We start from the raw sequence: 13,145 nt of genomic DNA on the forward strand, positions 1-13,145 counted from the left end.
TGCCCCTTACAATATGAAGTCTCATTTAAAATTCCAATATCCAGAAAAATTTGGCTGACAGCATGACACTGTAGTACTTGAAACAGACTGGAAACATGGTTGAAGATGATTTAATTATTTAAGTATAAAGAAACTTAATTTCACTATTCTGTATCCAAACATCTTTGGGGTTGAGTCATCATCAGATAGTAATGCAGGTTGTTATATCATCGTTATAAAGTTAACAGATTTTATATTTTCAATATACAATGGAAGCCAGAATCTCACTGAATAAATGACTTCTCTTCCATAATATGCCCTTCTTATAGTATGAGGTAACCTCAGAGGTGTTATAGACAATGAGTTTGGGGTGATTATTGTATTTGTAATATTATAATTAATATTATAATGTTCCAGCACATTCTTCGATCACAGAACGTTATTACATAGGCCAAAGATTAAACTGTTTCTTCAGGCATCTCATAAGACGAACACTACTCTCCTTAGCACTGTCATCAGCAGGAAAACAATACTGTCATTACACCAATTACATAACAATTAATAAGTAGTCAGGTGAGTTAAAATTCCTATCAACAAGAATGATTCATAACAGCTGTGTAACAATACGATATTTGTCTATACATACTGCTGAGTCATGAGTGGCTTGCATATAACTGGAGCACAGGAGATAGAGAATTTGGAGGGGAGGGGTAATTCTGCTGCACAATATTGCATTAGAGGCAATCCCCCTCCCCCAACCCTCAACATCTAAAGCTTGCAAGTATTTGCATCCTTATAAGTCCCTGACTATTTCAAACGAAAAGCTCTACATGTGTACCTTGAAATGTACCACACCATGAAACTGGACGAAGAGTGTGGCGCTGACTTGACAGCTTCACGCTCTACAAAATATAAGTAAATTAGGCAGTCAGAGATATGTTTGCAGTTCAGCACTGCATGTACTCATTTGAACAAGGCATTATTATTGTTGTGTCTGCTAAGAAAAGTTACACTGATTTGCGTCCATGATGTGTACGTATTGACCGTCTTCTAGTGCACACAGTCTCACTTGTCACTTCACTACATGTTTCAGGATCACTGTGCCATCCTCAGGTGTGTTATTTACATTAAATTATTGCACTGCTCGCCATCATGTGTTGTTTATAAAATGATTTAAAATGAATATTTGTCATGTACTATAACAAAATTTATATATTAAAATTTGTTAAGATTTATCATCTTATACGTCGTTCTTCCTGTATTTTGTGTATACTGTCACAAAATATAGGGAGAACGACTCCCATAGCAGAAGAATGATATAATACGCGAGTTTGAAATACGACGTATAAAATGATAAATCTTAACAAATTTTAATATATATATTTTATTATAGTACATGACGAATATACATTTTTAATCATTTTATAAACGACACATGATGGCGAGCAGTGCAATAGTTTAATGTAAATAACACACCTGAGGTTGGCACAGTGATGTCGAAACATGTAGTGAAGTGACAAGTGAGATTGTGTGCTCTAGAAGATGGTCAATACATACACATCATAAAGGCAATGTAACCAGCTCATGATGTGGAAAGACGTAAGCCACACAAATTAATAAGTATGATAATATGCAGTAAGATGTCTGATGTCATTGTATTTATATTGTATTTGACTTGTTCCATATCCTATGGTGTCTACCTGTATCTGGATTTACAGAATGTAAATAAATTGAACAACTGGTTCACTAAAATAGCAACAGAAAAACTGATTCATATGGTGTGTGGATTTCAGGGTCAAACAAAATTTTTGGACATTCCTGAGATCTACCTCCAGTCACAAACAAATGTAACTAATACACATCAATGACTCAGCAATAATAACAATATACATAAATTATTCTAGATACTGGAAGATAGATAACAAAGTGAGATTCCAGTTTCAACAAAACATACCTTGCTACAGACCACTGTAATGTCTTTGCACAGTACTCTTCAGTTTTTACATCTGTGTCTATGGAAGTTCTTATCACTGTATTGCATTATGGAGTTATCGAACTAAGAAAAGCTGGATCTACTGATGCTACCTTAGCTGTGAGGAAGGCATGCATGCAGAACAGCAGACTTTGCAGAGAAGATGTTTCTAATTCCTGTTTACAGACAACATGGAACAAAGTGGTTATTTTTAAAAATTACTGACATTTGTAACAATGAGTTTAGAGACAGGATAGGATCCCTCTTTAGAAGAACAGACTAATTAAATCACCAAATATGTCTTCTATTGGAACGTCAGAATTTTTAAGACAAGTGAATTTACACAGTTCAAGCCATCTTCTAACATTAATGATTGTCCACATCAGAGAGTGCGAGCCAGGATAGTGCAGTCAGTATAGCGACTGGTTATGGGCTGCATGACCGAGAGGTCGAGTTCGAGTCCCTGTAGGGTCAAGAATTTACACTTCTCCATGTCACCCAGACAGGCTCTGGCATCCACCCAACCTCCTATACAATGGATTCTGGGGCCTCTTACCCCAGGGATAACGCAGCCAGGGCGTGAAGCTGACCACTCACCTCCAACTGGTGAGATGTGAAGAAAATATGAATCTATACATCCACTCCCCCACATGTCTTCATGGCATAGTGCTTAGTTACTTAGGCACAGGGATAACCTTACCTTACCATATGAGAGCATGTGCAGATGGTCTCCTTATGAGATATGGAGAACTCTTACTGTCCATCCTGCATTACTTATATGGAATGTCCAGATACATCTAAGTGATTGAACTAAGAGAAAGGTGAGAAGTATGACGCAAATGATATCTTTCGGATATGAGATTATCTGGCAGGATAGGCAATAGATCATGTACCATTACTGCCGGAATTTCGTCCCTTTTTTCTACAACAAACAATGCCCCAGTGGTATATTCACAGTTTCCATTCTGAATTTATATGCTAAAGTGAATGCTCTAACATTTTTGGTAACAGAGGGAAAAGTAGAATGGATGATCCAAGAATTTAGATAAATCCATTATCCACGCTGCATTCAAACATGAAAACTGCTAACTTGTTACTTACTGATGCTGCTACTGGTCACTAAACATAAGAAAAATATCATTCCAATAGCAGAAAGTGACCATTATTCAGTGGCAGTCAGGAAAGGACAATCAGATAATATAATAGAAAGTTGCAAACGTGTGGGAAGAAGTGGAGCCTATTGCAAATCATTGTAAAACATCAACAATATGTAACACTGAAACTGATGTAAAGAAAAACACCTGAATAATCATAGGAAGCTGTACTCAGTACCTAAGGGGCTCCAGAGGTCTTATGATTAATCTTGAAAGTGGATAATCTGCACACAGATAATTAAAAGTCACCTGTATCTGGAGTTATATGACCTAGCTTCAAATTTCTATAATCCAATGAATGATGGTTTCCATTAATTACTAACCAGAGTTATATCTTCTAAGGTATAATGTCATGCAGTATGATGAAAGTGAACCAGTGTTTCAGAGGAAAGTACTGCCTCCATTGTTGGGATTGAAGAGTAAGCGAAGCAAGAAACCAACATGAAACAGGCAGCAATTTCACTGGACTCCGTGACTTCAGTCCGCAAGCGAACTATACCGACTGAGTGACCACCGCTTGTCAGCGAAGTTTTAGTGCCAACTTTTTGCGGATAGAGGGTGTCACGTGGTCAGTGCAATGGCCGTTAATTTCGGTTTTCTAGACCGCAGCCGCTATTTCCTTGAAATAGCTCCTCAGTTATCATCACGAGGTGAGTGGACCCCGTTCTAGACCCACTACTTCTGCGAAAAAATCTGGTAGCGCCGGGAAACGAACCCGGACCTTTGGATCTGTAGCCAGGAACTCTGACCACTAGGCCACAGAGGCGGTCATTTCACTGGACTACACGGCATTATATCCAAGAAAATGGAACTCTTCACACTCATGACAGCAAAAACCTCAGATATTACACATTTTCCTTTTCTTTGTTTTTTCTCAGGACTGATATAAAAGTGAAGCAGATGTCCTTGTAACTAATCATAATGTTATAATATAGATGGGGGGGGGAGAGATAAATCTGTACACTTCTTAACCTCAGCAGTAGTTGAAGGTAAGTATCAACTTTAATCCCAGAATTAGAGAAAACCCCCCTGAACCTCCTGCATGTGGACAAGGCAACAAGGAATATTTTCTATGTCATACTTACTTTTGTTTCAATTATCCTGTTCTCAGCATTTTGAAAATGAAGCTTTAATTTGCACTTCCCATCATCAGATGAACCTTTCAACTGAGAAAATTTATATTTCCAAGAATATGTCTTTGATTCCATGTCATATAGAGCAAATCCCATGTGCCAGTCCAGTGTGAGGCCAGCTGTTTTGCCAGTTGAGGTGGTGACACTGAAGGTTTTGCTCTGTCAAGAAGCATAAAACCAAATGTCTTTATACATTCATTATTAAAATTCATAACATTCGATGGATTTCCACTGCTTTATACATAGAAATCAGATGCAATGCAGCACTTAATATACCTTCAGCACAGCTACTTAGAAAGTCACATATATCAATGAGTATTAAGTAGCCCAGAATTTTCATGGAGGTCTGAGGAAGGGTATAGTAAATTTAACAGGATAATTGGTCCCCAGGTAAGATTTTAAACTGGAACTGCAAAGTACAAAGCAGAAGAGCTAACCATTTAACTAAATTGTTTGGTGGCACAGTATTTACATTTACATTTATTTTTCACTTCATGGATCAAATCATCTCCCTGTAGGGTTGGATATAAAACATGTCACATATTACAAATTCATGATGACTACACATCATACATCCTTGGTCCAATAAAATATATAATCAAGCCTCACGCAGACAGCACAAGTTGTCAAGACAACACACCTAGGCCGTGGAAAAAAACACTGTCAAATTCACACCTTGCCATTCCGCACACACTGGCAAGCCATATCATCCAAACAGTTACATTATAAAATATTAAAATTCATAACAAACACAGACATCTTACATACTACTACACTTACAACAAGCAAGTCTCAACAGCGTATAATTCACGCGCCCACACCATTTATTAAGTCTTGAGCCACTTACATGCTCGACAAATTCATCAATTGAGTAAAATACGTTACTTTGCAAATAATTTCGTAAAACAAATCTAAATTGTTTTTTATCATTTTTTAAAACTGTGATATCTGACAGTAGAGTTAAATAGCTTGACGCCTGAATAATACAGCCCTCACTGATAGGATGATAAATGTGCTGTAGGTATATGAAGGTGGTCATTCCTTCTTGTACCAATCACATATACAGAGTTATTGGTCTGAAACTTATCCAAATTATTAACAACAAATGTCATCAATGAGAGCAAATATACACATGGGATTGGCAGTATGTCAAGCTTTTTAAAGAGGCCTCTACATGTATGAGTTGGGCCCACTCCCATCTTTATTCTTAATATTTTCTTTTGCATAACAAAGACCTTATGACTGTTTGATGTATTTCCCCAATATATTATTCCATATTTCACCAATGAATGATAATATGCATAATATACAGCTTTAAGAGTATTATTATTTCGCATTACAAAACCAACTGTGCTCAACTTATGAAGCAAAACATTGATATGTCCCTTACAAGTCAGATGATTGTCCAGCTGAAAACCAAGAAATTTTATCGTTTCTACTTCTTTCAGCTTTTTGTTAAAAACAGTGTATAGAAGGTAGCTCGTAACTGCTGTTGGGGTGAATTTTATAAGTTTTGTTTTATCCAGATTTAACACAAATTGATTATTTTGAAACCACGTAAACATGTGATTAAAAACAACATCCAATTTTTGAAGCACTGTACCTCCATCACTAAATACATTTCACACATTCTCATTCAAAATGCTCCACTTTAATTTCAGTACAGAGAACACAGACAAAATAGCATCACTTGTTGGAATCATCCTGTATATAGATTTGGACCAAGAGAGGCTGATAATTCCACTGGCTAAGGCTATCCCTATAACAGACAATGGAGGCCCATGGGGTTCTGAGATGTCGAGGCTCCCACATTTTCTACACAATTAGCTCACAGATGGTGGTGAGGTCATCAGCCTTATGCGCCAGTTGCCCTTACTTCCAGAAAGATTCCTGGTCCTCATTTCTCTTGGAGGCTGAGTTGATCCTGTTGACTTTCTTTGTGTCCTGCTTACATATCACTTAACAGCCATGCTGGATGAGAAGAAGCTTTTTATTATAACATAAAACAAAAACAAATGAATATAGATCACTATTACCAACTTGAACATTTTTACATTACTAGATTCCCAACAGATCCCAGGGCTCTAGTGCGGCTGGAAGGATTAGGTCAACTGAAAAATCCAATGACCATATTCTGATTCTAACCCATGACCTTCTGGCTTGTAGCATAGTGCCTCAACCAACTATGCTACCGTGTGCCCCTTAAAATGTTAAAACATATAATTTTGCCACACATCATTCCCTACAAATAAAGGGTAAAAAAGTGGTAAAGTTGTCCCTGTGCTTAACTAATTAAGCACTATGCCATGAAGGCGAATGAGGGAGTGGATGTATAGATCCAGATTTTCTTTACTTTGGCACTAGTTGGAGGTGAGTGGTCAGCTTCATGCCCCGGCAGCTTTGCCCCAAGTGAAAGAGCCCCCTATACCCATTGGATAGGAGGTTGGGTGAATCCCCGCACTATGGCCCTGGGGTCAAATCAGCCTCTAACAGAAACGAGTACCAGGATGGGTAAAGGGTGGCTGGTGAGTAAGTCTGACAACCTTACCACCATCTGTTAGCCAACTCTCTGGAGAAAATGTGGCAGCCTCGATGTCTCACAACCTTACAGGGATAGCTTTACCTTTTTCATGACAAATGAAACAGGTAAAATATATGGATGAAAATACAAATCTTGGCCTTCCAACTTTAAAACACTGAGAGGCCACACTGTACTTTACATACCTGTGGGTTGCATTACAAAAAGCATGTTTCTTTTTTCAATATACTGACAAATGTATGTGCTCTGAAATGATAAAATCTATGAAGTTATTCAGCAATAAGAATAGGACTCACATGGTTCAAAATTTTTTATTTATATTTAATGTACTGTAATGTTACATATTAAGATTAAAAGAATGGAATAGATTTGCTTGAGACAAAATAGAGAAAACACTAATTCTGAATTGGTTACAGAGTGCAAACTTTCATCAGATGTCTCCTTCATAAGAGTAGACATTATGTACATTTGTCTTGGTAGTAGCAAGTTAAAGAATGTAAGAAAGAGATTCTTCTGTTAGTGAACAATGATATCAAGATCTGTTAAGGAAGTAGTCTAGATTACTAGGGTGCATGAATATTACATACTATCATGGAGTCATATAATTCTATAAGTTATTCACCAAGTGTAATGCAAAATTAATCGAAAAATTACATAATTATGTAGTAAATACTTTTGTAATGTTTTTCAACAACAAAGTACTGATACATATTTTTTAGAAAGAATGGATATTTCTTCAGACCACATGCAACACATATGTTATGAGTTGGATAGGCCTGATATAAATTATTTTGTGGAAGTGGCCCCTTGTACAAATATGAGATCTACAAGCTTCAGTAAGACATGACTTACCCCTAACTTCATGACGGCTGCACACACAGAACAATGCCAAGCATTCTCTATTCTCAGCAGCTCTTGTCTCGTTTCTACTGACAAGTACCTTGACTCATGGCCTGATGTTTGGATCAGGAAGCAATGTTGTCTCTCATCCACATTTTCAGAATCCTTGATCACTCGGAACATTGTCTGGTAGACTTTGAAGACTAAGCCACACTTCAGCCAGTCCATTATATTTAACTGCAAGAGCATATACAAAGCATTTCTATTAACAGAATATTCATCAGTAGTATTTCTGCATGACTTCATTAGAGCACATTACTCTAAGCCTAGAAGGTTCCAATATTCTGGAATTTAACACTGCACAGGGTTTAATAAACGTACAAAGTTTAAAAATCTCACACCCATTTCATACTGGACTGGAGAGAACTTCAGAATCATGTACTTCCAATGCCTGAAGAATTAAAAGTATCAGTTTAAGATTTATTTATTTTTTAAGATATTGTCCACATTTATCTGGCTTCAGAGCAGTTATTTATTTATGATTTTGCAATCACTTTGTTTTACATCACTACTATTGCACTGAACACCACTGCACTGCCTCCTTGCACTTGTCTTGTCACCGCCAGCTTGAACTCACTACATGCTTTTTGCTGCACCGTTTTGCTACACACAAATGCAACACACTGCATCTAAGCACAGACTCACTGAACCCAGAAATTCCACACTCTTTTATTCTTGCATCTTCATTCCAGGACATTCTCACAGGATTCAGCCACCTCGGTCTCCTCAGCTTCCAGAATCATCTGGAGGCAGCAGTGTTTCTTGAAGGGTGGCAAATGAAAATTCTGGTAAAAGTCCTGCCTCCCTGTTGAACTCAGCACACATGACAATACAATGTGAAAAGTGAAAATACAAATTGAAGGTAAGTCTTGCTCAGGTTTCCAAGAGACACTCCAACATAAATGCTTACCATAAAAAGATATAATAAAATCGTGAAATGACGTTTCTAAGAAGACATACTAGAAAAATACACACACTCACTCAGCTCAGGACTTTATTCATTCAACCCTGAAGCCATACAATGATTTGCACAAAACAGATTACAGCCAGGACCAAATTTGCTGGGATGCGTTACCTCTCCAGAGTCATAAAAGTGCAAAAGACAGGCAGAGCAGGCAGACAAAGGGGTAGGTAGGAGGGAGAGAAATCATGCAAACCGTGATGCAGGCAGGAGGGAACAGGTAGGAATAAAGTTTTGAGTAACAGATAAGAGAGAGTCAAAATAATGACCTGGAAATGATGTCTCACAATCATATCACAAAATCCCAGGTATGACAGAGTGTTATCAGATAGTGTAAGACAGCTAATGTTAATAAGAAACTAGATCACAAAAATTAAATTTAAAAATTGCAATCTTACAAATTAACACAAGAAATGTATTTCTGGTTACAACTGTGCCCTTGAATACAAGTAGAACAGAGGTATGTTGGTGGAAAGTTAAACTATATATGTTCCTCCTCTAAGCCCAGTTCAGGAATCTTCACTATGTATGCATATGCATTTACAAAATGACTTGGCTCCAAAATCATTAATATTCATGAGCTGCAGTCAATTGAGTGGCACTGTTTTGTACTCATAAAGGCACAGGTTCAAATGCTACACGGGAGACCAGCCATCCTTATTGCGATTTTCTGTAATATTCCTCAGTCATTTCAAGTGAAAACCAGGACCTCGCTTTATATTGTCATGATTTTAGTGATTATAGAGGAGGTTTGGATTGGTAATCTGATTTTTTGAACTTACAACTCATCACTACACATAAGGATTATGCTCTCACTGTTCTACTAACTTCACAATCATTATAGGACACACTAGGTCTTCTCAGTCTGTTAGTCTTCACTAGCCATTGCTTGGTAGCGGTTTCTAGTGACGAACGTTCCCCTTCCTCTGGGTTTCTGAATGATCCCTGGCCTCAGCTACCAGCTCACAACGACTGAGCATCAGCAGTTCTCTAACTACTTGGCAGAGAGTGCATAGAAAACGCCGCTTCAAATTTACCCCATTGTTGCATTCATGTCTGTGTGGATAAACACATTATCACTACTCAGCCACTGCCTAGCAACGGCCGTTGCCATTGCCTAGCAATGTGTCTACATGCCATAATATTGTGACATGTTGTGCAACGGAGGACCCCTACCTCCCCAGCGGTACATGGCGGTAACGTAGCGCTCGTGTTACTATGGTAATAGGCGAGTCCCCCAGCCTGCCACTCCCCTCTGTGGTGACATAACGCGCAACGCGCGGTGACGCAACACGGTGACGCGGCACCGCTTCCTACTGTGACATGGCACGTAACAGGCACACACAGCCCCTATATAAGAGAGCTGCGCTGCCTGCGGAGTTGAGTTGTAACGTGGCCATCGCTGAAGACAGTTCCGAGTTAGTTCCGAGCAAGCCTACGAGCGAGTGTGTGATCAACAGTTCTCAAGGCAGCTACCTATGAGTTAGTTCTGAGAGAGTTCTGAGTTAGCCAGCAACCAGTCAGTTGCATTCTGGCATTTGGAGTGTCGTATTTGTGATACTGCAGATAGCAGTAATTGTGAATCTGTAATTTGGGTGATTGTAAGTGCGAATGTGAAATAAAATTCGCTATATCAAATATGGCGTGAAGTTATTTGTCGCGTTATACACTAAACACGTGACAATATTATTCAACATCATTAAACAAACCATAAATAATGAATGATATTGGCACAGGTATGAGGTGACAGAGAAAACTGTGTGTTGTAGATATGATGGGGAAAATGAAAGTGATGAAATTACAAAACATACAAGTCAGAGCTGCAATAGCTAAAATTGTGAAATGACTGGCTGTTGGTTGGGTAGCCAGAGCCCAGTTCCTGACAGGAGCAGGGATTTCTTTCCTTTAGGATGATATCCGGACCACATCTGGTTCCTTCCATGCCAGGTACCGAGAGCTTTTTCACTGGGATAAAGCAGCTGAACCTTGAACATGAACATTCACCTTCTCCTCATGCCAAAGTAGCTTTACTTCCCAGTCTCCTACTCATCCATGCATGCTGCTTACACACAAGAGGGAGCATATACTATGTCTACAATGGGATAGAGAGTGCACCATTATCAGTGATTGATGTACATGTAGACTGTTAAATCATGATCAGAAAGTTACTAGATTCTAGTTTTAACATGTCTCTGGCACTCACACACCAGATGGAAATTCAGACATACATACACAGGACTTTTCATATGTAATGTTGCATACACAAGTCGTGATGAAATCTGATTGTTGGAAGAGATGGACTCCTATATTATATTTAAACAATGATACTAATTTTACAATTTCTAGTAGTATCTTCGTTGGATACTTACTGGTGGGGAGTCGAAAAGTAACACATCTGTGCCTTTGAGCGTGAGAAACCTTGGCTTGTAGTTTTGCCATGGCTGATTATTGTTCAGGATTCCCTCATTCACCCAGCCCATGTACTCGATCCGCTCTGTTGCGGGGAAGTTCCGGTTGTACAGCTTCATCTGGCAATTTTAAAAAATTACATATAAATTTCAGCTCATCATATACTGGACAGCACAACATCCACTACAACAGACTCTTACTGCAACTGTTCTAGCAGCATCATGAGCTCTGATTCACTGCTCTCTGCCTTTCGGGATCAACATCAAAGTACCATTCCATATAACAAGTTCTTTAATAAGATAATGATCAAAGTGCCCTACACCTTCAAAACCTTAGGCCATCCTCTGGTATATTCAACTAATTATTAATAGAAATATGTACATTTTGTTATATTTTAGCGTCCTGTTGCACTGATTTAAGTCCATGATTTATTTAATCCGTCTTGCAGTGCATACACTCATTTATCTCCTTCTCTCCCTCGCACTACATGTTTCGGCATAATAATGCCATCTTCAGGTGCTTTGACGTGGATAAGTAAGCACCTGAAGATGGCATTATTATGCCGAAACATGTAGTGCGAGGGAGAGAAGGAGATAAATGAGTGTATGCACTGCAAGACGGATTAAATAAATCATGGACTATGTACATTTTGTTTACCAATCGCATACAAAGTGTCTAAAATATAGTCATATATTCATATAAAAATATCAAACCAGTACAAGGTTACTGATGGAGTGCAGAAACCAGCAATCAATTTTGCTGTCATTCATATCTTCTACTTCCTCATCAGGAATTGAACTCACGACCTTCCAACTTAGAGCAAAGTGCCTCAACCAACAACGCTACTGTCTGCCCCCCAAATCTCCTATGGGTCTTAACTATTAGTACCTGTAGGTTTGTGAGTCCTACAATATTGTCTGTAATATATTTGAGCCACTGGGAAAGAATAGCTGCATCATCGCAGTGGATGATCCCAGTGCTCACTCCATTAAGGCCTCTCACTTCAAACGCATTAGGTCGCAACTTGTCTGTTCCGAAGATATAACGTGTCACATATGCCATCATCAGCGGAACTGCAAAAAGTATCAAGACATAAGTTAATTTCCTGTGTGTGCCACATAAAATCATTGCTAAGTTTTGGTTCATGAAGTAATGTAAATGCTGATATTAAACCCAAACAGAACAGATGCTTTCAAAATACACTAGCTTACACTCATAAATCATATGAGCTGTAAACTGTTTGGAACAGTCAAGATTCAAGGAAGTTTGACATATGTCAGAATAAATGTCTATGGCTGAAGATGTGTACAGACTTACTGATTCGTTTTTTGTCAGATGAAATCTACATAGTGGGAAAACTGAGGGAAAGAGTACAGGGGAGAGAGGGGGTACTTCATGCGCCTATATTCTAACTGCTACAGAAAGTTATAGTTGTTGTTAATAATTTGGATAAGTTTCAGACAAATAGCTCTGTATATGTGATTGGTACAAGAAGGAATGACCACCTTCATATACCTACAGCACATTTATCATCCTATCAGAGAGGGGCGTATTATTCAGGCGTCAGCTATCTAACATTGTGCAGTCAAATATCATAGTTTTAAAAAATTATAGAAATCAATTTAGGTCTGTTTTATGAAATTATTTGCAAAGTAACTCATTTTACTCTATTGACGAATTTGTCGAGCATGCAAGGGGCTCAAAAGTTAAGAGTTAATAAATAGTCTGTGTGCTTGCATTATACGTTGTTGAGACTTGCTTGTAAGGGTAGTAGTATGTATGATGTTCGTGTTTGTTATGAATTTTAATATGTTATAATGATACTGTATTGATGATATGGCTGGCCAGTGTGCATGGAATGGCAAGGTGTGAATTCGACAGTGGTTTTTCCATGGCCTATGTGTGTTGTCCTGACAACTTGAGCTATCTGTGCGAGGCCTGATTATATGTTTTCCTAGACCAAGGATGTATGATGTGTAGTCATCATGAATTTGTAATATGTGACATGTTTTATATCCAGCCCTACGTGGAGATTATTGAAAAAATAAATGTAACGTAATGTAATGTAAGGTAATGTAAGGTGTAGCACTAGGTGAAT

General features: G+C 38.2%; 1 protein-coding gene across 4 annotated transcripts in view; it reads right to left on the bottom strand.

The window, feature by feature from the left end:
• LOC111871965 (gamma-1-syntrophin) overlaps positions 1 to 13,145 on the bottom strand; it is an 89,162-nt gene that overhangs the window by 27,913 nt on the left and 48,104 nt on the right. For 3 of the 4 annotated variants that reach the window (XR_004513844.1, XR_004513843.1, XR_004513845.1), the window contains exons 5-9: positions 11,936 to 12,120; positions 11,008 to 11,166; positions 7,630 to 7,854; positions 4,191 to 4,397; positions 1,934 to 2,127 (exon numbers count right to left, since the gene is read on the bottom strand). Coding sequence is in view for 1 of the 4 variants with exons in the window: in XM_023865411.2 (XP_023721179.1) it covers positions 2,020 to 2,127; positions 4,191 to 4,397; positions 7,630 to 7,854; positions 11,008 to 11,166; positions 11,936 to 12,120 (884 nt within the window). In the remaining 3 variants the exon portion in view is untranslated. Of the gene's footprint in view, positions 1 to 1,471; positions 2,128 to 4,190; positions 4,398 to 7,629; positions 7,855 to 11,007; positions 11,167 to 11,935; positions 12,121 to 13,145 lie in introns of those variants that run through there. The other variant, XM_023865411.2, reaches the window with a different exon arrangement.

Source organism: Cryptotermes secundus, unplaced genomic scaffold (genome assembly GCF_002891405.2).
Source record: "Cryptotermes secundus unplaced genomic scaffold, Csec_1.0 scaffold137, whole genome shotgun sequence".
NCBI classification, from domain to species: Eukaryota; Metazoa; Arthropoda; class Insecta; order Blattodea; family Kalotermitidae; genus Cryptotermes; species Cryptotermes secundus.